The sequence below is a fragment of the Podarcis pityusensis genome (genome assembly GCF_964106645.2).
Source record: "Podarcis pityusensis genome assembly, chromosome: 1".
In the NCBI taxonomy this organism is placed as follows: Eukaryota; Metazoa; Chordata; class Lepidosauria; order Squamata; family Lacertidae; genus Podarcis; species Podarcis pityusensis.
Genome location: NC_138028.1, coordinates 127,960,948 through 127,987,424, shown reverse-complemented (window position 1 = coordinate 127,987,424; position 26,477 = coordinate 127,960,948). Strand labels below are relative to the sequence as shown.

The 26,477-nt window shown below is 45.6% G+C and overlaps 1 protein-coding gene across 1 annotated transcript in view; it reads right to left on the bottom strand.

The window, feature by feature from the left end:
- LOC308482492 (aldehyde oxidase-like) overlaps positions 1–26,477 on the bottom strand; it is a 59,729-nt gene that overhangs the window by 32,853 nt on the left and 399 nt on the right. The window contains exons 2-17 of the mRNA XM_081015600.1: positions 24,589–24,646; positions 16,555–16,651; positions 15,951–16,059; positions 14,485–14,611; positions 14,155–14,216; positions 13,162–13,248; positions 12,249–12,329; positions 10,840–10,984; positions 9,374–9,466; positions 9,052–9,203; positions 8,799–8,892; positions 6,471–6,580; positions 5,238–5,422; positions 3,032–3,194; positions 1,420–1,512; positions 668–837 (exon numbers count right to left, since the gene is read on the bottom strand). Of these exons, the coding sequence (XP_080871726.1) occupies positions 668–837; positions 1,420–1,512; positions 3,032–3,194; positions 5,238–5,422; positions 6,471–6,580; positions 8,799–8,892; positions 9,052–9,203; positions 9,374–9,466; positions 10,840–10,984; positions 12,249–12,329; positions 13,162–13,248; positions 14,155–14,216; positions 14,485–14,611; positions 15,951–16,059; positions 16,555–16,651; positions 24,589–24,646 (1,826 nt within the window). The remainder of the gene's footprint in view (positions 1–667; positions 838–1,419; positions 1,513–3,031; positions 3,195–5,237; positions 5,423–6,470; positions 6,581–8,798; positions 8,893–9,051; positions 9,204–9,373; positions 9,467–10,839; positions 10,985–12,248; positions 12,330–13,161; positions 13,249–14,154; positions 14,217–14,484; positions 14,612–15,950; positions 16,060–16,554; positions 16,652–24,588; positions 24,647–26,477) is intronic.

Sequence of the window (26,477 nt, the reverse complement as noted above, 5' to 3'; positions counted from 1 at the left end):
GGTACATGGCAGAATGAGGATGAGATGGGCCAAGGGGCTGGCAAAGACTAAAGGGGCTATGGGACTGGGGTGGGGAAGCAGTGGGATGTGTTGCTTCGACACTGAAATGGAGACGGGGCTGGTAAGGAAACTGGGGGGGGGGGGAGGGAAGGAGGTGACAGTACTCTGTACCTCCCTCATATTTGGGTTACATGCAGCTATTACATGCCACATCATGCTTATTTTGTATTGTTTTTACAGTGTTTTCCGTTATATTGTACTTGAATTTATTGTTATACACCACAACTTCTTATCTTATAAGATCAGGTGGCATATTGTTGTTGTTTAGCCGTCTTAGTCGTGTTCGACTCTCCGTGACCCCATGAACCAGAGCATGCCTTGGAAACTCTCTCTTCTCAAAGCTTCTCCTTTTTTATGTCCGTGGAGTTTTCTTGGCAAAATACTGGAGTGGTTTGCCAGTTCCTTCTCACATTTAGTCTAAATTCTGAGCTATGACCTGTCCGTCTTGGGTGGCCCTGCACGGCATAGCTCTTAGCTTCTTGGGGTTATTAAAGCCCCTTCGCCACGACAAGGCAGTGATCCATGAAGGGGCAGGTGGCATACACACACACACACACACACACACACACACACAAATATATATAGTTTTCTATATTGCGGCACATACACAATCTTTGCATGGGGTTTAGAACTGGTTACTAAAGCCAAGAAGAGTTCTTCATCAACGGTGCGAATGTCATCACAATAAATAGCTTCCCCTGTGGCGTGTTTAGTACCGGCCTGGTGCATGACTGGACGTCCTACGGGATCTTGAGGAAGCTGTCCTGGCTCCACATCCTTTTTAATTAAAAAAAGAAAAGAAAGCCACAAATCAAATACAAAAAAGTCAAGACGACCCTTTGCTTTAGCTTCTTTTTCTTTTATATGCCAACTATTTCTCCTTTCTACAATCCACCCCCCCCCATTGCAATCACAATGAGATAAACTGCATCCTAAACTGTAAGGAAGAAAAATCAGGGCTTATCCACATGATGTTTTAGTTCAACTCTTTCAGTCAAGCTAGTGCCAAACTTTTACCTAATACTTTTACCATAACATGCAAGTGAATGAGACTTCTACCTAGCATGAAAGCAGACTGTGTTTCCCTTAGCTTCCGTAGTCCTTCAATGTATAGACTGAAAAAGCTGAAATCAATGACTCTCTGGAAACCTCTCATTCCACCTTGGAAATAGCTCACTAACCTAACAAAGCTCACTGATCTGACAAGAAAGCTAAGATAACAAGGACTGACTTCTAAGAAGGCAGCAATAGTTTAACACTTAGGGATGTCAAAGCCTGATATTCCAAAACCCCTCAAAATCACAGTTTTGAAATAATGCATTCTGTGTAATAGGGTCGTACTAAAGTAATTCTACTCACCTGATACTTTTGCATGCTCTGTGGCATTTTTGTATGGAAACTTTCAAGGGCACTTGCATAATTATCTGGGATATCAGGATACTGAGTAGGATACTATAAGAAAATGATTTGTCACATTTTATAAAAAGGAAACATTTAATTAAAACCCAATTCTAAAGTTAACATGCACACAGACACACACCTCTCCATACACAATTAAGTGTAATTCAGTTTAAAAAGTTTTTGAATGTTTAAAAATGAACTGTCCCACGCTCCTTGCAAAAAGGGACAGAATCCAAAAATAAGGATATGTTCAAGCATGTGTGGAAGAATAGTGGGTCTTCTCTTTTTATAGGCACCTCATTGGTCATTGTGAGAAGAGGATGTCAGACTTAGAGGGGCCTTTGGTCTGATCAAGGAGCAGAGCCATAGAGACATAACCTGGGGCAAAACATAGTCTCAAGACTTCCCCTTCCTCCAAATGCTATCAGAAGAAAATGCAGCATGGAATATAAGCAAACTAAATGCATTATATAGTTTAGTGAATTCCTGGCTCAACATCTACTGTTGTTGTTTAGTCGTCTTAGTCGTGTTTGACTCTCCGTAACCCCATGAACCAGAGCATGCCTTGGAAACTCTCACTTTCTTCTCAAAGCTTCTCCTTTTTTATGTCCACAGAGCTTTCTTGGCAAAATACTGGAGTGGTTTGCAAGTTCCTTCTCCACAACATCTATTACATTCACCTTAAAACATCTAGAAATTATAATCATACATAAAAATACTCCCAAGACAACAATTAGGCAGATTGGGATGCAGCTTCTAAAATACCGTATTTTTCGCTCCATAAGGCACACCTGACCATAAGGTGCACCTACTTTTTTGGGGGGGGGTTTCAAGAAAAAATAAATTAAAAATGCAGCTCTTGGGGGCTTTTGCGGGAGGTAGGGGAAGTGAGAGAGCCTCGCTCTGTCCCTTCCCCCACCTCCTGCAAAAGCCAGGGATAGCCGCGTGAAGCCTCCCCAGGGCAGCGGGATGAAGGCTCCCCCTGCCCTGCGGAGGCTTCGCGGGCTACCCCAGAGCTGCTCGACCCAAAGAGCAGGTCGGGGAGCAGCGGAAAGGCTGCGCACAGCCTTCCCGCTGCTCCCCGGGGCTGGTGGTGGGGGAAAGTACGGCTTTCCCCCACCACCAGCCCCACAAGCACGGGGAGCCGCCTTCCCGCTGCTCCCTGACCTGCTCTTTGGGGAAAGTCACCGCCAGCCCCAAAGAGCAGGTCAGGGAGCAGCAGAAAGGCTGCGCACAGCTTTCCCGCTGCTCCCCGAGCTTGTGGGGCTGGCGAGGGAAGCCCGCCCCCCCCAGCCCCAGGGACCATACATTCGCTCCATAAGATGCACAGACATTTCCCCTTAGGTTTTAAGAGGAAAAAAGTGCGTCTTACGGAGCGAAAAATACAGTAACTTGGTAGGCTGCTCACCCTGAGACTGCTCCCTTCAAATTCCACCCAGAAATGGAACTGAATTATGTAGGCATGCAGGCATGCTAATATCATTTACCCAACACTTTGGCTTTAAACAGTTTATGAATCAGGCTGGTCACATATAACTGCAAAACAGGAATCAATACAAATCAAAATTACCATTATCTTCAGTGACTGCAACACCTCCAAGTAGAATTTGAAGATGAAACTAACAATGAGAGTTTTTCTGTACTCCACTTTACCACCTGGAGCTGAACTTGGGAGAATAATTTCTTTGAGGACCGCTCTGCAAGCTTCATCCAGCATCTGCCCATCCCAAGGTCTGGAAAAATAAAGAATTATATATACTCAGTAAGCAGGCAAACTAAACAGTAGTTGTAGATCTACTATTAAACAACAGTAGTATCCTTACTATTCATTTCCTATAGGATCACAGCTCTAAATGCACAGGACTGTTGTGATGGCCTGGGAATCTGATTCAGAATCTGAACCTGAGGAGTCCCAGCCTGCACAGGAGTCCCTGCCTCCAGGGCCGGCTGAGCCGGGGCAGGGGCTTGAATCTGAAGGGCCTGCACCTGTGCCGGATCCTCAGGAGCAGACACCAGATGTATCCACTCTGGCTCCGGAGGTGATTGAGGGCCCATTGCCTGCAGGTGTGCCTCTCCCAACCCTGTCAGGGGAAGGTGAAGCTGCCCCTGGGTCCAATAACCCTCCAGCCTCTCCTGAGCTGCAGAGGCTCAGGGCAGAGAGGCGGAGGGAACTGGGTTCTCTCAGGAGGAGTGCTCGCCTTAAGGCCAGGAGAGGTGGGTCACCTGTGGGCCGGGACCGCCCCTGGCCTCAGAGGAGATAAAGGCCAGTCGGCCCAGTCCCAAGTTGCGGGAGCAACGTCGTTGGAAACCTGCTTCTGCCAGCACCCAGACATGTTCCTCCGGAGTTCCCACCACGCCCGGCTTCTTGCATTGGACCCTGCTTCGCCCTTGGTGGACAGTCTCCAGACCCTCGGCCCAGGACTGGACTCTGACCACGTCTCACGGTAACCCCCCCCCCCCGGGACCAGCACAACTGTATTCAGCATAGCACATTGGTACAATCTCCCCCTCTCCCTAAATCTGACTGGGGGGGAGGGTTTCACTCAACCCCACAGAACAGGTTTGAAGACAGAGCAAAGCATACATGGGAGAAAAAATCGCCTTGCACTAGCACAAAAATAGTGCCCAGAGTTTTGATCATGAAGTTTTTATTCCAACGGGCTATCTCAGTAAAATACAAATTAGATTCTTAAGGGGGGAAAGACTTAAAATATGCATTCTGCAGCACACTGTTATTGTACATCAAGGAAACAAAACAGATTCACTATTCCAATGGGGATTGATATTTTGGGGTGCCTTAGTTATGAGTATCTTCCTTTGCTATGAAGTAAGTGGATCTGATTTCTGTATTTTGGTTAAAGAAGATGTGCACAGCTTACAAAAAGGACCCCCATCCCAAGGTGTTCCTGTTTAAAACTGTACAAACTCCAGTTTAATTTTTTTAAAGACCTATGTAGCAGCCCTCCTAACTACTGTGGTAAATTTGGAGGTCAGAACAATCGTAGAGGGCTAGAACCAAGGAGTCAGGCTGCATATGTTTTTCAACTCTTTTAATGACTGTTTCTTCGGTTCCATTTCAAAATAAGACTAACTAGAATAAGTATAGCCTGTCCACCAAATCTAGTTAACGTAAACAGTGACAACTTCATTAACTAAGGATGGTATTCAACTAAGTTTTATTCAGTGCAGACCCACTGAAATTAATGAACCTGACTAAGTTAGGTCCATTAATTTCCATGACTCTACCCTAAAAGCACCGGAAGCAATGGCATATGCTAACTTATATGCACAGATGTAAATTTAGAAATAGCTGCTAAGATACTCAAGACAACTGAAAATCATTAAACATTGCATGCATGCATGCATCATATTTTTTAAAACATACATTATAAATTTAAAATGCTTAAAATATGCAGAAAATACAAAATGATTTCACAAGAGGGCAGAACTTGTTTAACTCTTGGTACTGAACTGCTTGCCCACTTGTGAGTTTGTGTGATCAAAGACGAACAGAATAGAAAAGTAAAGATAGTTCCATTGTGTTGATGAATCCAAAAGGAATTCTGAAGAACAATAAGGTCTGAAATATTCTTACAACCTATTTTATATAATTTGTCCATTTAATTGCTGCATGTCGAGCATTTATTCGGCAACAATATGATTTTAGTATTTGAGAACTCACAGCTTATCTAGATGCCTCTTACTTAGGAAACTGCTACCATTGGGGTGAGCTTTCAGTCTAAAAGGTGTCAACGCTACAGGAAATCATATAGTACCTTCCAATGAGCGCCTGACATGTTTGCTTGGCGGCAACTGTAGTGAAGCCAACACCTCCGTAACAGATGCGGAAGTCCCTGATGATGTTGCAGTCTTCTTCAAAGACAACCCTCATCCCTGCTGTAACAATAGGTAAAGCATTTTCCCGCCTCGGGGCTTGTCGAAACGCTGCGACAAACTCACCCTGAAAAGGGATAGGAATCAGAATAAAAAAGAGAGATTAGTTGGGCTACAACATTTTGAAATGCCACCTTTTATTACAGGACATTCCACAGCAGCACTCACAACTTGACCATTGAAAACTGGGAGAAAGGTTTTTCCTAATTTCTCCCCTGGATCGTACAGTGGTGCCTCGCAAGACGAAAAGAATCCGTTCCACGAGTCTCTTCGTCTTGCGGGTTTTTCGCCTTGCAAAGCAAGCCCATTAGCGGTTTAGCGGATTAGCGCTACAGTATTAGCGGCTTAGCGGGCTTAGCGGATCAGCTGATAAGCGGCTTAGCGATCAGCTGTTAAGCGGCTTAACGATCAGCTGATAAGCGGCTTAACGATCAGCTGATAAGCGGCTTAGCGATCAGCTGTTAAGCGGCTTAGCCGATCAGCTGATAAGCGGTTTAGCGGCTTGGGAAAAAGGGGGGGGAAAGGAAAAAACCCCGCAGGAACTCGCAAGACATTTTCGTCTTGCGAAGCAAGCACATAGGAAATTCGTTTTGCGAAGCACCTCCAAAACGAAAAACCCTTTCGTCTAGCGGGTTTTCCGTCTTGCGAGGCATTCGTCTTGCGGGGCACCACTGTATTCAAATCTAAGTTTAAAAGGCTGTATTCCTCTTATAGCAGTTGCAGACCGCCTTCGTGCCTTAGATTAAATTTGGAGGCTACTGCTATATATTCTCCCCTACATGCTGCAGTCAGTTTGATTCCAATTTTTCACAGCAAGCTGAATAGAGTATGGGGAGAGCAGGGTCCGAACTACAGATGGTTCAAAGCCCTGGAGCTCTTGAAGCAAGAGGCATAGCCTTTGGGCAAGGATTGGCAGTCCCATTAAGAAAGCACTTTGCCCTTGCGGTCCCCATTTAAGACTGTTCACTTATTTATGAATGTATCATGTTCCATTCCCAAACCGATCTGAATGTTGCAAAAACATTGACATTTGCCAAAATATGCATGTTGTGGATTGTCATCTAACATTTTTTTTTATAATTGCCAATCTTAAAGGAAAAGGAAAGACTACTGACCTTCCTGGAATGTGGGATTTTAACAGACACTAGGATCTCCTCTGGTTCCAGGGTATTGTTTCCAAGTCCATCAGCAAAAAGGTCACTGAAAGGAATCTGTCGCAGCCTCCCTAACAGAGAACATTAACATCCATACAAATTGAAAATAAATACTAAGCACTGTAAAGAGATCACAGAGCGATCATTTTGGCTTGGCTGACATGGAAAATTCTGGACTAGTTATGCATGTAGGTTGCAGAAACCCAAAGCAATTCCGTTGGCTTTCTTACTTAGGTGGCAGGAGTGATCACTTTCTCTTCACCCCCTATAATAATTATTAAAGTGTGCCAGAGCTAAGTCGGAATTCTTTTGGGAGTCTCACACCTTTGCATTTTAATATATCTACCTAAACTTGTAAGGGTGCAAGGATCTTACACAGTAAGGGCCATAGCTCAGTAGTAGAGCATCTGCTTTGCTTGCAGAAGGCCCCAGATTCTGTCCCTGGCATCTCCTGGTAGAGCTGCAAATGACCCCTGTCCAAACCCTGAAGAGTCACTGCCTGTCAGTATTAGCAACACTGATCTAGCTGGACCAATGTCCTAATTCCGTATAAGGCAACATCCAGTGTTCCACAAATTGCTTTGCAAAGAATGTATGCAAACAACCAGAAACACGTGTGCATACTTGCCACGTAAGTCTTCCCATCATAACTGAAGTGTGCCTTGCCCATGAGATTTTGCACAGTGGAGTTTGGAGTTTGGATTTGATATCCCACTTTATCACTACCCGAAGGAGTCTCAAAGCTGCTCACAATCTCCTTTCCCTTCCTCCCCCACAACAAACACTCTGTGAGGTGAGTGAGGCTGAGAGACTTCAGAGAAGTGTGACTAGCCCAAGGTCACCCAGCAGCTGCATGTGGAGGAGTGGGGAAGCGAACCCGGTTCACCAGATTACGAGTCTACCGCTCTTAACCACTACACCACACTGGCTCTCCAACTAAGCCTGGTTTGTGAGATAGCATACTGCGCCTTTCTTAATGTAACATACAAAGCATTGCTGTGCCAAACTACACATTGCATTAAATGGGCCTTCACAGTTGTGTACACCACAACCGCAGGAGACCCTGATTCAGGTTAGGACTACAGGTGGAGGGGTCCCACCCCGTCCCCTGCCGTGATGTGGTCCTGATGAAAATCACCTCTCTTGTCCACAAAAGCTGCTATTTACCCCCAAAAGAAAGCTGATGTTGGCATCAAAAACATGTCCTTAGTAGGATAAGCAGGCAGCAGGAAACTCAGCTAGTGAATGATGAATTTATCAAAGGCCTTAAGAGTGAAATACAGTGGAACCCTGGGTTATGTACGAATGCTTTGGGTAACGAGCTCCGCTAACCCGGAAGTAGATGCTCCTAGTAGCAAACTTTGCCCCGGGATGCGAGCGGAAGTCACGTGCCAGCCGAGCGGCGGCAGCAGGAGGCCCCATTAGTGAAAGCACGCTTCATGTTAAGAACGGTTTCAGGTTAAGAACGGACCTCTGGAACGAATTATGTTTGTAACCAGAGGTACCACTGTAATAGGATCTTCATTCCAGTCCTCACTGAGATATTTGCTTACAGTGGTGCCTCGCAAGACGAAATTAATCCGTTCCGCGAGAGTCTTCGTCTAGCGGTTTTTTCGTCTTGCGATGCAACCCTATTAGCGGCTTAACGGATTAGCGCTATTAGCGGTTTAGCGGCTATTAAAGGCTTAAAGGCTTAGCGGATTAGCTGCTAAAAGGCTTTTAAAGGCTATTAAAGGCTTAGCAGGTTAGATAAAAGGGGCGAAAAGCGGAAAAAAAATCTCAAGACTTGCAAGACATTTTCGTCTTGCGAAGCAAGCCCATAGGGAAATTCGTCCTGCGAAGCAACTCAAAAACGGAAAACCCTTTCGTCTAGTGGGTTTTCCGTCTTGCGAGGCATTCGTCTTGCGGGGCACCACTGTATTTGTAAAAAGAATACACTGGCACGTTAGAGTTCCTTATTGAGAAAGGGATTAGAGTGAAAAGAACAAAAATATGATGAAGGCTGCAACTCCATACAAATTCACCTGGGGAAAGTCCCATTGAATACTTCTGAGTAGACATGTATAGGATTGCGCTACACAGCTTACACTCCCTGTGCCAATGAAAGAAAGAAAGAAATATCCTCACAAGCAACTTTCATAGCCACAGCCTTATCCCTAGCTCCCTCAAGGGCACAGGCCTGCAGATGGCTTCCCAGGGCCTTCAATGTGTTCCAAATACATAAAAGAGATTTGGAAGGTTTGGATAATACAGAGTGTGACGGAAAACCGTGAATGCATTTGGCCCTACCTTGCGATGCCACATTGAGGATACAGTTGCTAACTGCTAGAATAGGATTGATGTCAGATGTTGAACTTCTGCTTATGATATTTCCTCCAAAGGACTAAAAACAAAAAAAGGGGAGGAAAAATGCAGTTTCAACACAAAAAAATGAAACACTTACAATATCAACGTTAACAAATTGAACTGGAAAATATTTGTTTCTCAGTTAACAGTAATGCAAGGTAACATTTGTAAAAATGTTTCAATTAAGGAAACATACAGCCACGTTTCGGATCTGCTGTCCACCCAGAGTTTTTAATTGTTGCAAAAGAGCAGAGAATATCTTGGTTTTCTCTGCTGAAAGTTTTGAGACCGCATCTGTCAGGATGTTTTTCACTGCAGTCAGGCTACACGCAGCTCCTAGTATTAGTCCTGAAAAGAGTAAAACATAAGAGTAAAACACATGCTGGAACTGCTTTTTCAGAACTCATCAAGAGAAAAAATTAATCGTTTAATGGAGCACAGTGTGCACTTTCAAACTGATCCCACTGCTCTTAAAACTGCTAGTGGGGCCCAAAGATAGAAAACAAAAGTTTACTGACCATCTTCTGTGCGTTCCACAACATACAGATCCATTATTCTAGTGGGCGAGATGATAAGTGGATGAAATACACCTTTAAATTTCATATCAGGTCCTACAGGGCAGAAGATAACAGTGAAAATGAGGAGGAAGGGGAATGTTGCTTGATTGCAATTTAAACCTTTGAAAATATTTGTTTGTAAAAATTGTGAGCCACTTTTCCTACTCACAGATGGGATATGAAGTACTCTATAGCTAGTAACAATCTAGAGAATGTTTTAAAAGTACAGTGGTACCTCGGGTTAAGAACTTAATTTGTTCTGGAGGTCTGTTCTTAACCTGAAACTGTTCTTAACCTGAAGCATCACTTTAGCTAATGGGGCCTCCTGCTGCTGCTGCGCCGACGCTGCATGATTTCTGTTCTCATCCTGAAGCAAAGTTCTTAACCCGAGGTACTCTTTCTGGGTTAGCGGAGTCTGTAACCTGAAGTGTCTGTAACCTGAAGCGTACGTAACCCGAGGTACCACTGTAGAGAAAATCCAATAACATAAAAATGCTGCACTTTAAAATATGCCACCATAAGATTAAAATGCACCACAGTAATCAGAGAGTAAACTTACTGCTGGTAAAAGGTGTTGTGTATGTATAGGTGTGGGTGTATTCTGGGCCAAACAGAATTTCCTTGGCAGAGTATTTTAAATAAAAAGCTGTCCCCACAGAAAAAAAATCCCACCATGTGATTTCTCAGATTTGATCACTGCAAACGAAGGGCCACAAAGCAAGGCTCCTTTGGGGATCTCACCATGCGCAGCGATACATATACTGGTATTACAGTAACAGGATATACCGTATTTTTCGCCCTATAGGACGCACTTTTCCCCCTCCAAACATGAAGGGGAAATGTGTGTGCGTCCTATGGGGCGAATGCAGGCTTTCGTTGAAGCCTGGAGAGCAAGGGGGGTCGGTGCGCACCGACCCCTCTCGCTCTCCAGGCTTCAGGAAGCTATCCGCTAGCCGTGGGAGACCCAGCTCTCCGAGGGCTAGCGGAGAGCTTGCCTGCACCCAGAAGCTTGGGGCGCGCTGAGCTCTGCACGCCCCAAGCTTCGGGATTAGCGCAGCGCTCCGCTAGCCGTGGGAGAGCCACGCGGCTCTCCCACGGCTAGTGGAGACCTTGCCGGCATCCAGAAGCTTGGGGCGCGCTGAGCTCAGCACACCCCAAGCTTCGGGCTTAGCGCAGCGCACCTGGGGGGGAAATAAATTTTTTTCCCTTTATTTCCCCCCAAAAAACTAGGTGCGTCCTATGGGCCGGTGCGTCCTATGGGGTGAAAGATACGGTACCAAAATTCTACCGAAAGAATAAATCACAGCAGCTCCATGAAACCATGGCCTACAGACAGATCACCTACAAATCATCTAACCTTCACCAGGAGCTGACTTTCAATAGCTCATAGTGGGGGAGCTGCTCCTATATGTATGGAATCTACATACCTACAGCAGTATTGCCTACTACAAGAGGTGCCTGTGGGTGCTTGGCTTTCAGTTCCAGAAGTTCATTTAGATTTACAGGAGAAATCCATGCAGTCCTTTCCCCATGGTAAACAAGAGTTTGTGGTGTCTGATCTTCAGCCATTTTCTGTAGGGAAAACAGTATCAGATTCAGAGGTTTGATATGCTTTGGAGTGCATTTGAACCGCACTGACCTTGCCCCTCTCCTTCCCAGGACACTACAGCAACATGGATGGTGGGAGGTCAGTTAAGCACTGCTGCCCTACCACACTGGCAGCCTTAGGACAACTTTTAGGTATGGGGAAGAAGAGAAGAAGTGTTTGAATTGGATATTCCGCTTTATCACTACCCGAAGGAGTCTCAAAGCAGCTAACATTCTCCTTTCCCTTTCCCCCCCACAACAAACACTCTGTGAGGTGAGTGAGGCTGGGAGACTTCAGATAAGTTTGACTAGCCCAAGGTCACCCAGCAGCTGCATGTGGAGGAGCGGGGATGCGAACCCGGTTCACCAGATTACGAGTCTACTGCTCTTAATCACTACACTACACTGGAGTTGTAGATAAGCTATTGGATGGCAAACCCCAATGTTGGCAAAGCGTTTGGCCAGCTGCTCCAACTCAGGTCAAACGGATGGTTCACCAGTTGCTAAGTTCAGCCTATCTTCAGAAGCTTTATATTAGTAAGGCATTCTACAATCAGGGCATACAGTAAAGCTATCAGAGCTGGCAGAGCTGGTTGTGTATAGAACCAAATGTCCCCAAAGGCCTGTAAACACCATCTTGGTAGTCTAATTGATGTGAGCTGTAAAATGAAATCGCACGATTTTCTGTTTGTTTTGAAGCTCTGAAACCTTAGTTTTGGTTCAGTTAGTTGGAAGAGGGAGACTCCTCACTCTGCCTGCCTGTCAGCCACCCCCATATCTGAGAGATGGACGGAAGTGGGGAACAGGTCTCTAAGCCAGGGATGGTTAATTGGGCTATTGCTGCCAGCTTACATAGCTTGCTTTTTGTATAAGTAACTCATATACAAATGGCCCCTCATGGACAAAGCCATGGTGTTTGCCCCTACAACATCTGCCCTGAGGTGCGGTGGCAAGGAACCTTGCATTGCACTGCTGCAAGTCTCTTGATTTATCTGTTATAAAGCACTAGAGCTGATCGCCCTGGCCTTCTGTGCATCTTTCTTTGGAATCCCTGCAACAGGGTCCTGCGGGGCATCAGGCAAACTTTCCTCCTGGTCTGTATTTGGACCCGTGGGACAGAACAAGGTTGCTTCTTCACAAATTCAGTGTTCACAACTCACCCAGTAGCCCAAATATCACATTAAAATGATAGTGGAAATATGCTCTAAGCTGTAAGACAACGTGCTGTATGTATGCTAATTTTTCTTACTATGAGTTCTGGCGGAAATATTAGTTCTTGGGTGGGATCCAATGGCTGGCATTCTTCTGCAGAAAATAGTGCTGTACAAATCTTAAAAAGAGAAAGACAGTACACACACGTGTGAATTTCCATCAACAAGAGTGTGTATTTTCAAAATGAATATTAAGTTGGGTATAGATTTCAGACTTCGCCCCGAAGAACTGGCATTTATCACTGTGACTGTGTTATGCTATCATCTCATATTGTTATTGGCCTTTATTACCATAAGGCTATCATCTCATATTAGGGTGGCTATGATTCATTCAATTATACAGTGGCAGGAAAAAGTGCTATGGGTCTTTGCCTATTCCATCTACTTACTTTCTCTGGCTCTTGGGTTTAACCTGAATCATTCTCTTCCACGTGAACAGTGGCCTTTGTTTAGCCCAGTCCACCTGAGAAGCTCGTGAAGAGGCTAACAATTGCTGCAGCTTAGCCACATGGCTCTAACAAGCCTTTTTTGTGTTCCTATACCAATAATTAAGGAACTTTCACCACTGTAACTAGGCCAAGTTTCACTGCCTGTGTTTTCTGACAGATGTACGAAAAAGCACATGAACCTGATCTTTGGAGAGTTTGTAAGTAAACCATTTAACTTGCCAAATTTGTAGTCTTTTTCTATGATGGGGAAGAGGGCAACTATGGAAGGAACTCACAAGGGCATATTTTAAAGGTCTAACAACATATATTTCCCCGCTTTGCTGCATATTTTGTGATTTTCAATCTCTGCTAGGGTTCTGTCTCCAAATACTACCTGCCCCAAACGTGAATCTTGGCATCCAGGAATTCTCTTTTTATACCGATTTTGTTCTTGCCAGCAACAATTGTTACAATCAAACAAACAAAAATAGGAAAGGGGGAGTGTGTTAATCAAATAACTTACCTTTTTTTCATTAGCTGGTGAAGGTAAATAATCTTTTTGATTCAAGCAACACTCCCCATAAACTTTATTTTGGCAACAAGAGGATTCCTAAATACAAAATTCAGTAAAGAGAAATATGGATATTAACAAAAAGTGGAATGGCTTCCATTGATCCAAAAAGGCCTTAGACTGAACTTTTATTTTAGCCCCTCCAAATTGTATTCATGTATATATTAATAGTTCTGCAATTGAACTGCCAGAAACAATTTTGGTATTGGGCATGGAATTCAGCACCACAACCACCTCCATTCTCTTTTCTTTTTATCAAGAAAAAAGAAAAGGCACAATACATTTTCAGTTAAACAGTCAATGGGAGCAATTTAAGCATGTACAATGAAACCACTGAGAGAGAGGGTCAGAACCATGTCCGAGGTCAGTTTGAATCCCAGGTTGAATTCAAAAGCAAGACTTTCTTGAAGTGTAATGCTGGGAGCCCCTCCATTGTAGCCTCAAGGTTGCATATATGTGTAAATATGGCTTATGTCATATGTCATAAAGACCCCACAGTCTACACTGTGCCTAATTTCCAAAAGGAAACATGGATCCAGGGTAAGTGCCTGGAACCCCTGGAATCTTGCACCACTAGGAAATTGGGGTGGCATGCAACAATGCATTCGTTTTATAATCAGCAATCCATCTCATAGTCGCACATTGCCTTTTTTTCTGTAGATCATAGGAAGCTGTGTATGGTCATTGTTCCATCTGGAACACTACTCTACACTAATTGGCAGCATCTCTCCAGAATTTTGAACACGAGTCCTTCCTAGCACAACCTAGCAATGCTGAGGATTGAACCCGATACCTTCTGCATAAAATGCAAATGCTCTACCACTAAGCTATGTCCTTTATCCCAAAACCTGTGAATGCAGAATTATGTCACAGAGGGCAATACCAAATGGAAATAAGAGAACCAGATGAACAGACTCTCTCTTTCTCTCTCTCACACACCCTTACCTTACAGAAGGTTTTACAACAGTCAATAATAGGTCTGTAACCTGTGCAGCGACATAAATTACCTAATTAAACAATAAAACAGATAAGGTTATTTCTTCAAGATAAGAAGACCCAAACAAATGTAGTTTAAAAAAAAAAATCACTATTTTTATGTACTTAACATTTTTATGCTACCCTTAAAAAAACACATCTACAGGGCAACTTACACATGAAACAGCAGCAATGAAATGTTGAGATTTTTTTTTTTTTAAGTCCAGTATAAATACAAGTTAAGAAGCAGGGGATAAAAGCAGCATAAAACAATTTAGAGTTTATCTTTGAACTATTTACCAGCGAGAGCTTCCATCATTTCATCCGATGTGGGTGCCATCTGGTTGCGCAGTAAAGAGTAGATTGACATCACCATTCCAGGGGTGCAGAAGCCACACTGAGAGCCATGACTTTTAGCAATCCGTTCCTGGGACAATGGAAAACCTGCTGCAGGATTACCACATTCTCTTATTCAGATATTTTAAATGAAAGCCTGCTCATGATTCATGCAGGAGCTGAACCTGAAATGTTATAAAGGTCACCATAGCTTGGCTTATTGCTTATGGAACCTGCATGTGTTGCTGCGACAGCACATGAGTCGATTGCTGTTGTAAAACACAAGTAGGCAATGTGGTACCTTTCAGACCTTGTTGGACTACAGCTCCCATCATTCCTGACTACTGGCCAAGCTGGCCTGGGCTAATGGGAGTTAAGAGTTTCAATGATATCTGGAAGCCAGGATGTTGGCTTTGTTTATTCTAAAACAGGGAGCCAACCTGCAACACAAGTGGCCTCAAGTGGCAGATGCAGTGGGAAAAAACAGAAAGCTCAGGAGTGCTGCATATGTATTGCACATGAGAGTAATCCTGTCTGATACTTAGGGCTTGACTTATAGTTTGCCACATCAGACCCAAGAATCCCCTCAAGGCAGCCTACATCAGAAAAGCAATTTGAAACAGGCAACAAGAGTTTAAATCCCACATTAAAAAATAACAACCCCGTAATAAAATCACAAAGTAAGAGCTAAAATACAAAGATCGTAGTCGTCCACCATTGGTCTTATTAAAGTCCCTGGGCATGGTTTGAGGGGGAAGATTGCAGCCACCTTACTGAGTAGGTCAGGTCAGAGCCTGTAGAGCAGGCTGCCTGGAGAAACTTTATGTACGCTGCCTTGAGCTTCATGATGGAAAGAAGGTGAGATACAAAGTGACTGATTAAACAAAATTAAAGTAAAATAAAACAAAAACATTTTTACCCATCTCTGGAAGGACAAAAAGTTCAGCCACAAGTTATTTTAAATTAGCAAAATGACCATGATGTATGTGTGTGCGCGCACATGTGTGTACACATGCATGCACTCTCAGGGGAGACTTGTATATTGTGAGGATCTCTCATTGGTATGTTTGCCTTCACTGCAACATTATAATAAAACACAATGTTTTCTTTTTCTTCATGAATGGATGGCTGGAGCTTCTGTATGTTCCGCACAAGAGTAACCTGCAAAGCTGGATGTTTTTCTGGATTGGTGCCATGGCCTGATGTATTAAAATGTACTTATCTATGATACAACTGGAGTGGCTGTAGCCATGTTCACATGTGCATGTGCTCTTATAGTCTGGATGCAGGCTTCAACTGCACCATACTCAGCCCTCTGCAACCATGTTCATGAATTGGACAGTTCCCAATAAATATTCACAGCACTGCTGGTTGCTGAAATGTACAAGGAGTAAATAAAAAATCTCCCACGAGTTACAGCATGCATTTACCTGAACTGGATGAATCCTGGTTTCTGTATTTCCAATTCCTTCTACAGTGATGACCGCACTGCCATGCAACGAACATATGGGAATCAAGCATGCATTGGCTGAATAATGACTTGGATTGTAAAGGAGAATATGTTTAACATTTATTATAAGTATATTATTTGCCTCTATTATTTGTGTGCATTATAATTACAAATATATTTAAAATTAAACACTTCAGTTGGAACTGCCTAAAATTGTCACCGCCTGTATTTATGCACTGAGCTACTGCAGCTCAATTGTTTCTGGGTTTGTTTGTTTTGTATTATACTTTTGTCACTTTCCCATGAACAGCCTCCAGCATAATACAGAAAAGCAGTATGTAAAGAACACTCAAGTTGAAATTGACAGTCACCTATATGGAGTCATGAGCATTCACTTTCCATTGACAATACTAGCCTGGGCTGATGGGAGTTGGGAGCCCAGTGACACCTGGAGGGCTACAGGTTTCAAGTCCCTGACATGGAGATCATGGCACAGCTATAAACATACTTAACCAACAATATTCCTCATCCGAGTTAGACAGTTGCAATGTGCAGTTTACCAGTCTCTTGGCTCAAAAGGATACACAATCTTCTTAGCGACAGGCTCATATCTTGAGATCATCACAGTGCATGCACCACATCCGCCTCCACCACAGCCATACTTGGTACCTGTAAGACGGACTGAAAAAGCTGCAGTTAAGGAGGAAATGTTTCGTGCTGGAGCACAGCTACACATATTTTCTGTCTGCTTTAACCTGGAACACCACTGCTCCTGGTACAAACTTGTCTTACCCCATCCACATATAACAAGGCATGGACAGGGACCCATTGATCCTCATCAGCCCGTAACACTGGCCATGCTGGCTGGTGCTGATGTGACTTGTAGTCCACCAACATCCTGAGGGTCACAGTTTCCCCATCCTTGTCCTATGGCAATACACATTGAAAGGTACAAGCATATTATCTGGGAGCCCTTATGGCTATGAAGGGAGGTTGCTTGAAAAAAATGGGGGCAATAGCCAGTTAACTATCCAAAGTTGGGATGTGGGACTCAGTAGGATTGTAGTCAGCAGCGAGGGATTTTAGTGTTCTCTATTTTCCCACTACTAGAGCAGAATAAATAACACAATAAAAGTAATTATAAATTTCATTTGTGTGACTGCATATGTCAGGGAACTGCCATCGGAAGGAAGGGAAGTGAAAGGGCTCACACAGGTTGGGAGAGACTCAGCAGCTGAAGAGGGAACCAGTAGGGGGAGAGGAGCTGAGCTGAGGGAAAGGGAGCTGGAGGGATGGCTCAGAGACACTTCCAGCGAAAACAGTGGGGAGGTTTCAGGACCTCCTGTAGGGACACCCACTCCTCGCCGGAAACTGTCACGCAGAGAGTCCAGAAGACGTGTTTCCGTTAAGGAGCTTTTATGTTGGAAGCGATTCCGAAAGCAACCACTGTCGGAATCTGCCAGCGACTGACGGAGCCATGTTTAAGGGGCTCCGTTACAGACAGAGGTTTGCAAACTTGACCAAACTCTGAGGGACTAGGATTTTACACACAAGCAGCTCATCGTCCCATCACAGCATTCCGACAGTCTTCGTGAGCAGCTTGTGCAGGAGAAGGCATCATGAGCAACCCAGCCGGAACCGGAGAAGCAGGAGCTGGAGCGGGTCCAAGCCTGGAAGAAAGGTACCGGGTGTTGGAGGTCCAGCTAGCGCTGCAGACGGCGAGGCTTGAGGAGAGGAGGGCTCAGGATGCAGACAAAAAGGGGAAAGACACCCAGCTCGTCAGAAAGGTACCAGGATTGGTGCAGAAGTTTGGGGGGGAGCCCAAAGACTATCATGGCTTTCGGACAGAGATGCAATATGCCCTCAATCTGCAGTTTGATGAATTCCCTGACGAGGAATCACGAGTGGCTTTCGTGATTGGGCATCTTGAAAAGGGGGCGAGAGACTGGGTTAGACCCCTGATGGCAGCGAATAGTGACGTCCTAAAGGACACGATGAAGTTCTTTCGCGCCATGGATCTGATGTTTTCCAGCGATATTGAACAGGGAGTGGTCCGCAGACAGTTAATGGCTTGCAAACAGGGGAGCCGATCTGTCCGTGAGTACTGGACTGAGTTCACCATGTTGATCCATAAATTGGGGTGGGATCTATCGGCGGAACCCATTCAAATGCTCTTTGAAGAAGGGCTTTCTTCGGCTGTGAAAGACGAACTTTCCCGGGCGCCCAGGGCGGAGTCTATGGACCAGCTGACCAAATCAGCGCTGACCATAGGAGCGCGCCAGGAGGCGAGAGCATTGGAGAGGCGGGAAGGGAAGGGGGAACGTTGGAAGGAGTTCCGCATTCCAGACATTCCAGAGCCAACTTTCCCGCCGGCAGAGCCGATGGAAATCGGAACAGCGCGCGCGCGCGCAGTTTCAAAGCCCAGTGAGGGGGGAAAGAAGGAGGGAAAAGGCGCCCGGAAATGCTATCTCTGCCAACAGCCAGGTCACTTTGCCAGAGTCTGCCCCCAGAGGAAGGAATGGCAAGGGATGGTAGGAGCTGTGGAGGGAAGAGAGGAAGAAATACCGAAGCAAGTAAAAGCCAACGCCTGGCTGCCACCGTCGGGGCACAGCAGCCAGGCCAAAGAGCAGTGAAAGTGCCCACGCCAGAACCTCCTAAACCCGCCCTAGTGATAGAAGTGGCGCTAGAGCTGCCAAACGGACACCCTCTAAAGATAAAGGCGCTGTTGGACTCAGGCAGCTCCTGCAATTTCATGAGCAAAGAGTTTGCAGCTGAACACCAGATACAGACGATCCCTTTAAGCAACCCCCTGCAGGTGACCACGATCGATGGCAGGGAGCTGTTGGGAGGAGAAGTCAGCTTGCAGACCGTCCCAATGATAATGAAGGTGGCAAGGCACACCGAACTGATAGCGTTTAATGTGGCCACCTTGGGAGGAGCTCCCATTATATTGGGGATGAGCTGGCTAGCGTTACATGATCCGCTGGTGGGCTGGCATCAGAGAGTGGTTTCTTTTGGTTCAGCACATTGCTTAGAACACTGCAAAGAGGGAAAGGGTTTGGCAGGGGCCCAAGCCACCCTAGCAGGGACTGAAGTAACGGAGAACGTGAAGGTACCACGACAATACGCAGATCTCCGCGACGTCTTCAGCGAAAGGGAAGCTGACCAACTACCCCCGCATAGACCCTTTGACTGTCAAATCAATTTACTCCCTGGGGCACAGCTCCCTGTAGGCAAGCTGTACGCCATGTCAGACAGAGAGATGCAGGAGCTAAGAGAGTTCATTGACAAGAACCTGAAGAGAGGGTTCATCAGAGAGTCCAGGGCGGTGGGGGGCAGCCCAGTGTTTTTTGTGGATAAAAAAAACACGAACAAGCCGAGGCTTGTGTGTGACTTCAGGGCCTTAAATGCAGTGTCAGAACCAGTGGCTTTCCCTATGCCCAGGATTGACGACATTTTGACAAGGGTCAGGAAGGGAAAGATTTTTACTAAACTGGACCTAAGGGGGGCGTACAACCTGATACGAATAAGGAAGGGGGATGAATGGAAAACCACCATGTTCACCCCTTTGGGGGCATTTGAATATTTAGTTATGCCCTTCGGCCTACAAGGAGGCTCCGCGTGCTTTCAATCGTTTATGAACCATGTCCTGGGGCCTTTGCTTTACAAGAATTGTGTGGCCTTCTTAGACGACGTGTTGGTGTATTCTGAGAATGAGGAGCAGCATGTGAGAGACGTCAGAGAAGTGTTGAGCAGGCTGCAAGCCAACCAGCTGTGGGTGAAACTGGAGAAGTGTCAGTTTCATACCAAGGAGGTGGAATTCCTGGGGTATCGCCTGTCAGACAAGGGATTGGCCATGGATCCCGGCAAGGTCCAGGCGGTGCTGGAATGGAAAACACCCAAAACAAGGAAGGATGTGCAGAGGTTCCTAGGATTTGGGAACTTCTATCGTAAGTTCATCCGAAACTTTGCCCACCTGACGGCGCCCATTACGGACTGTCTCAGCAGTAAGAAGAAGTTCGTTTGGACTGAGGAGGCGGAGCGAGCATTCGAGGAACTAAAAAGGGCCTTCGCCTCGGAACAACAACTCCTGCATGTGGATTTACAAAAACCGATGAGAGTGGAAACTGACGCATCAGACAGAGCTATTGGGGCGGTGCTTCTGCAGCCAGGGAAGGAGGAGTCAGAGTGGAGACCGTGTGCCTTTTTTTCGCGAAAGCTGAACAAATCCGAGAGGAACTACACGGTGTATGACCGAGAACTACTAGCCATTCATGAGGCGTTCCGGAGATGGAGGCACCTGCTAATTGGCGCACAACATAAGGTGCAAGTGTGCACTGACCACAAGAACCTAGAGTATTGGAGGACGGCACGAGTGCTCAACCAACGGCAAGTGAGATGGGCCCAGGAGTTCTCCAAATTTAACTTTGAGATTTGTTACGTGCCAGGCCCAGAGAACATTAGGGCGGACGCTCTCTCACGCAAACCTGAATATTTGGAGGGGGAGGGAGCACCCGAAGAGAGACATGTCATTCCAGAGGACCGCTGGGTGTGTGGGGCGGCATTGGTGGGACAAAGAGAACTGGTAGAGGAAACAGAGAATGATGAATACGCCCAGAATAAGCTCAGAGGTCTTAGGGGTGAGGGAGAGGAACCAGGGGGTTTCGAGGAAAGAAATGGAGCTTTGTATTACAAAGGGGCACTGTATATCCCTGAAGGAGACTTAAGGGGGAGGGTACTCAAGCAGTTGCACGACAGCCCCACGGCGGGGCATTTTGGACAACACAAAACCATGTGGTTGGTCACCAGGGAATTTTGGTGGCCTAAGGTGAGGGAAGATGTACGGGAGTATGTAAGAGGGTGTGAGCAATGCCAGCGAGCCAAAGGGGAGAGGCGGGCACCGGCGGGGCTATTAGAACCCTTACCAACCCCAGAACGACCTTGGGAGGCAGTGTCGATAGATTTTATGACTGATCTGCCGAAGTCCAAGGGGAAAACAGCCATCATGGTGGTGGTAGACCTACTAACAAAGATGTGCCACTTTGTAGCCTGCTCGCATGCAGTCACGGCGGAAGAGACAGCGAAGTTATTTGTAGAACACATTTTTAGGTTGCACGGGGTGCCATTGAGGGTGGTCTCAGACCGAGGAAAACAATTTACTTCCAGGTTCTGGAGGAAGCTCATGAGCTTACTGCAGGTGGAGGTCAACTTTTCGACTGCCCGGCACCCTGAAACCAACGGGCAGGCGGAAAGAGCAAACGGGGTCCTCCAGCAATACCTGAGGTGTTATGTCAATGACAGAGAGAATGACTGGGTAGAAAAGTTGGCGCTGGCGGAATTTGCCTACAACAATGCCGAGAATGTGTCCACAGGGATGAGCCCCTTCTTGGCTAATTATGGGTGTCATCCCAGGGGTTTCCCAGGGGGAGAAGGGGAGAGATGGAGCGTCCCGGCAGCCGAGCATTTTGTAGAAGAAATGGAAGCAATCCATCGTCAGCTCCAACTCAACTTAGAAAGGGCGAAGGAAGAATACAAGAGGCAGGCAGACAAGAACCGAAGGGAAGGTGAAACCATAAGGGTGGGAGATAGGGTGTGGCTGTCAACCCAAGGGTTGCCGTTCAAAGGAGGTTGTAAGAAATTAAGACCCAGGAGATTGGGTCCCTTTGAGGTCATTCAACAGGTCAACCCAGTGGCTTTCAGGCTCCGGTTACCCAACCACATGAAACTGCACCCAGTATTTCACAGGTCGTTACTGTCACCGTATGAGGGGGGACGAGAAGGGATGGCCACTCGGGGACCGGTCATAGAAGAAAGGGAATGCAGCAGCCATGTGGCAGAAATCCTCGACGCCAGATGGAAGGGGGATCAGGTGGAGTATTTGGTAGCGTGGGAAGGAGAACCGGAGTCAGAAAACACTTGGGTAATGGCAGAAGATATCAATGACGAGGTATTGATAGAAACGTTCCATCAAAGGTTCCCAAGGAAACCTCAGCCTGTGGAGAGGTTCCGGAGGGAATACTTTGGGACCACCGATGAGGAGGAGGAGTTGGAAGGATTCTCGGAATCGGAAGGGGAAGGGGAGATGGACTCTGAGGAGGAGGAGTACTTCGAGACCAGGAACCGCAACAGGTGGAGAGAAGTGTTCGGGACATCGGAAGATGAAGGAAGTTCATTCCGGGGTTTTGCCTCCTCACCGCCCGTAGAGGAGGGGGCGAGAGGGGATGAAGGGGGCCCTGGAGGGGAGGTGGATGTCAGGGAACTGCCATCGGAAGGAAGGGAAGTGAAAGGGCTCACACAGGTTGGGAGAGACTCAGCAGCTGAAGAGGGAACCAGTAGGGGGAGAGGAGCTGAGCTGAGGGAAAGGGAGCTGGAGGGATGGCTCAGAGACACTTCCAGCGAAAACAGTGGGGAGGTTTCAGGACCTCCTGTAGGGACACCCACTCCTCGCCGGAAACTGTCACGCAGAGAGTCCAGAAGACGTGTTTCCGTTAAGGAGCTTTTATGTTGGAAGCGATTCCGAAAGCAACCACTGTCGGAATCTGCCAGCGACTGACGGAGCCATGTTTAAGGGGCTCCGTTACAGACAGAGGTTTGCAAACTTGACCAAACTCTGAGGGACTAGGATTTTACACACAAGCAGCTCATCGTCCCATCACAGCATAATTTAGCTTTCTTTGGAGCAGAAATTCTGCCTTGAAGCAGAATTTTAAAAATCCAGATTACATAAATCCCCACCCATAGATTATTTCAAGATTAGAAGCCTGGGGGCACACTCTCAGATTGCAATACTGACCTTTACGAGGCCTAAACAGGGCACCGTATCTGTTTTAGGTTGGTTGATTGCACTTTTATTTCACCATTCCTCCCAGAAGCTCAGGGTGTCATATGACCCAGTCCTAATGCTATTCTCGTAACAAACTTGCCACATAGGCTAGGTTGAGAGATGATGACCAGTCCAAAGAAACCCACTGAGATTCATGAGTTACTTTTGTGACAAGCAGAAGTTTGTGTTTTCCAAACTAAGGATGTAATATCATGGACTTACTTGGAAGTAAGCATCACTGAACTAAGAAAAACTTACTGCAGAGAAAGCACGCATTTCATTGGACTGCAAGGTTTTCAAACTGTGCTGGAGATGGGGACCATCACTCCTGAAAACAAGCGTTTCCAAAGTGATGATTCAATGGATTCCTCCCTCAAGTTTATTCTGGAAAAGTCAGTGCTAAAGAGTTAAATGAGGTACAATTAAAATAATAGAAGTGCAAAAGTTGATTTGTTGCAGGAAAGATTATCGGTAGGCTACAAACTAATGAGCACTACAGAACAAAAAGAAGCAATTCCATTTTCATAACAGAGGCTTATCTGCTGTTTGAAATCATTAATCCAAGCATAAAATCCAAGCATATCATCAGACTTAAGAAAATGACCAGCAGTCCAAAATGGGTGCAACATCTCCAGCACTAAAAACAAAAGGAAAGTTTATGTTAAATAACACTGGCCTTCCTAGTATAAACCATACATAATTTGAAGATATCTAAATCAATTTGAAGTGACTGAGCAATGTTATAACATAGAAATTTTCACATTTCTATAACTGACAAAAATTCTGAAGGCACTTCTTTTCAAGATACACATTGCTCAGTGCTTCATGTTCTTGACTTTTGATATAGAAAAGACTACATGTAATACACAAAGCATCCTCCCTCCATTTCCTTTCTATGTTTATTGTGTGGTTCACAGGCTGGTCACAAACTAGCCACAAAACTTTACAGTCAGTCAGTACAAAACCACATAAATTTAACGCCACATCAACAACTGAATTAAGCCAAAAAACTGGAATACAAAATGCATGTACAGTAATCTTCCATTATTCTTTCAAGCTGCCAAATGCCAGACCCTCAGAAAACTAAATTAACTCTCATTTTCTCCCCCTCCCCTTTTAAATATGGTACTACAAAATATACAGGCAGATAAAGTTGACCGTGTCCAAATGAAGCTAGTTCCAGTAGCCCTGTGCAGCCAATGCAACAGTCCTAGGTGAATATGTTTTGCTCACTTGTCTCATGCCTTCAAGGCATGACCTTTGTGTTTACAGCTGTGTGCACAAAGTGCTCAGAGTTCCAGATCATGTCTCCATGTTCTGCCTGTAGGCACAGAGGATGGCGTGTTACTTGGCACATGTGATGCGGGGAAGCAAAATTACTTGGTATAGTGCCGTTCCCTTCGCATGCATTGGAACATGTGACTAGAACTCCTGCGTTGGCTAGACTCTCTAACCACTAGAATGTCTTTTAAATGTGAACATTCAACAACGCCAATAGATCTTCCCTTGGGAGAGAAAGCAGCTCCAGGGAGGGGGATTCTGAGCCCCCAAACAGCCAGGGAGGAAGAGGTTAACCACCCCCTTCCTCAGCCCTGCTTTGGAAAGCAAATATGCAGACTCCTTTCCCTGAGCCTGCATTTTGGTTTTCAAAAAGCAAGCACTGGGAGGCTTAATGACAGATTTGTTTGGTGTGTATGAAGAAGTGCGAGAGAGTGAGAAAGAACAGGAGAGGAGCGAAAGATGGAGTAGAAACAGTTGACTTGATTCTGGGCTGCCACAAGCGGAGGAAGGATACGTATCTTCCTTAGATAAGGCAGCAATGTCTGCTCAGGGTCAGCATTCTTCTCCACTATCTGCAGAGGGAGGTGAAAACCAGATAGTCATACCTACAGCACACATTTAAAGCACTCCTGTACCACATTTAATAGTCGTGGCTACCCCAAAAGAATCCTGGGAACTGTAGTTTAGTTATAGGTATAGGTATAGGTATAGTAAGCTCAGGTCTGGACCAAGGTTGGAGAATCTATGGCCCCCCAGATGTTGCTGAACTACAACTCCCATCAGCCCCAAGAAGCACCATCAATGGGTCAGGGATGATGTGAATCATAGTTCAGGGTCAAAGGTTCCCTGACACAGGGGATAGGCTTTTTGTTTTTGTTTTGTTTTCCATAAAAAGGTAAAGGGACCCCTGACCATTAGGTCCAGTCGTGGCCGACTCTGGGGTTGCGGTGCTCATCTCGCTTTATTGGCCAAGGGAGCTAGCGTACAGCTTCCGGGTCATGTGGCCAGCATGACTAAGCCACTTCTGGCGAACCAGAGCAGCGCACGGAAATGCCGTTTACCTTCCCGCTGGAGTGGTACCTATTTATCTACTTGCACTTTGACATGCTTTCAAACTGCTAGGTGGGCAGGAGCTGGGACAGAGCAATGGGAGCTCACCCTGTTGCAGGGATTCGAACCGCCGACCTTCTGATTGGCAAGTCCTAGGCTCTGTGGTTTAACCCACAGCGCCACCCACGTCCCTTGTTTTCCACTATCTTGAAGACAGATATTAAGAATGTCATATCCCAGATAGAATTGCATGAGGCTTCTTGGATGGCTAAATTTATCAGGCTGTAATTTGGAGGAGGATTGGGGAACTTCCTAATGGTCAGGGGTCCCTTTACCTTTTTATGGAAAACAAAACAAAAACAAAAAACCTATCCCCTGTGTCAGGGAACCTTTGACACTGAACTACGATTCACATCATTCCTGACCCTTGTTTTCCTTAGTGGGCAGCTAGACTGCTTTTTTAATTTTTGTAAAGGAAATCAGATGAGTAGTGATGGCTTGAGAGAACAGCATTGGCAAGTGAGGAAATGCTTTTAAAAATCAGGATCGAAAGGCAGTGCTTTTAAAATTAAAACCAGCAAACTAGTCCACACTGTGGTAGTACGTTGCAGAAGTGTATAGAAGGGCCTTTTAAAAAATGAAATTAAAATGACAAAGTTAATAAAATGGAAGGAAGGTATAGGGGTGAAACTAATATCAACGAGCACTATCCAAAAATGATGTTGAAACTTAAGAGCCTGCTGGATCACGCCAATGGCCCATCTAGGTCACAGGGGCTGACCAGATGCCCGTGGGAAGCCTGTAATCTGAACCAAGAGCACAACCGCACTCTCCCCTCCCAGGAGTCCCAAAATCTGGGATTTAGTCCAAAAATCTGGGATTTAGAGGCAGCGGAGGTGTAACATTTATTTATTTATTGCACGCCTATCAGCCAGTATAAGTCTCTGTATGTTAAAAAATCTAAATGCCCTTGTTTGTTTCTAGTTAGTAAATATGCAAACCCTTGGCACTGTGAGTTTATTGTGTTGGAGAACACAATTTCCTGCAATATTCCAACACTCGAAAGGATATTTGTACAGTATAGCTATTCTCTGCACATTATAGTCTGGCATTTTATAAATAAGATTGACTGCCGAGAGTTTTGACTTGCTTTTCTTAATATCAACGAGACTCTTAAGGCTGCAATTGTCTGCACACTTGCTTAGCAGTAACTCCTACCGTAGCCAGAGGAATTCACTTCTGAGCAAAGGTGTCTAGTTTCAACCTACAAAGCACGTGAAATGCAGACCTTCCAGGGTTTTTACGTAATTTGCCGCTGTGTTTTTCCCTAGGGCCGCAGGCAGGGAAGCAATT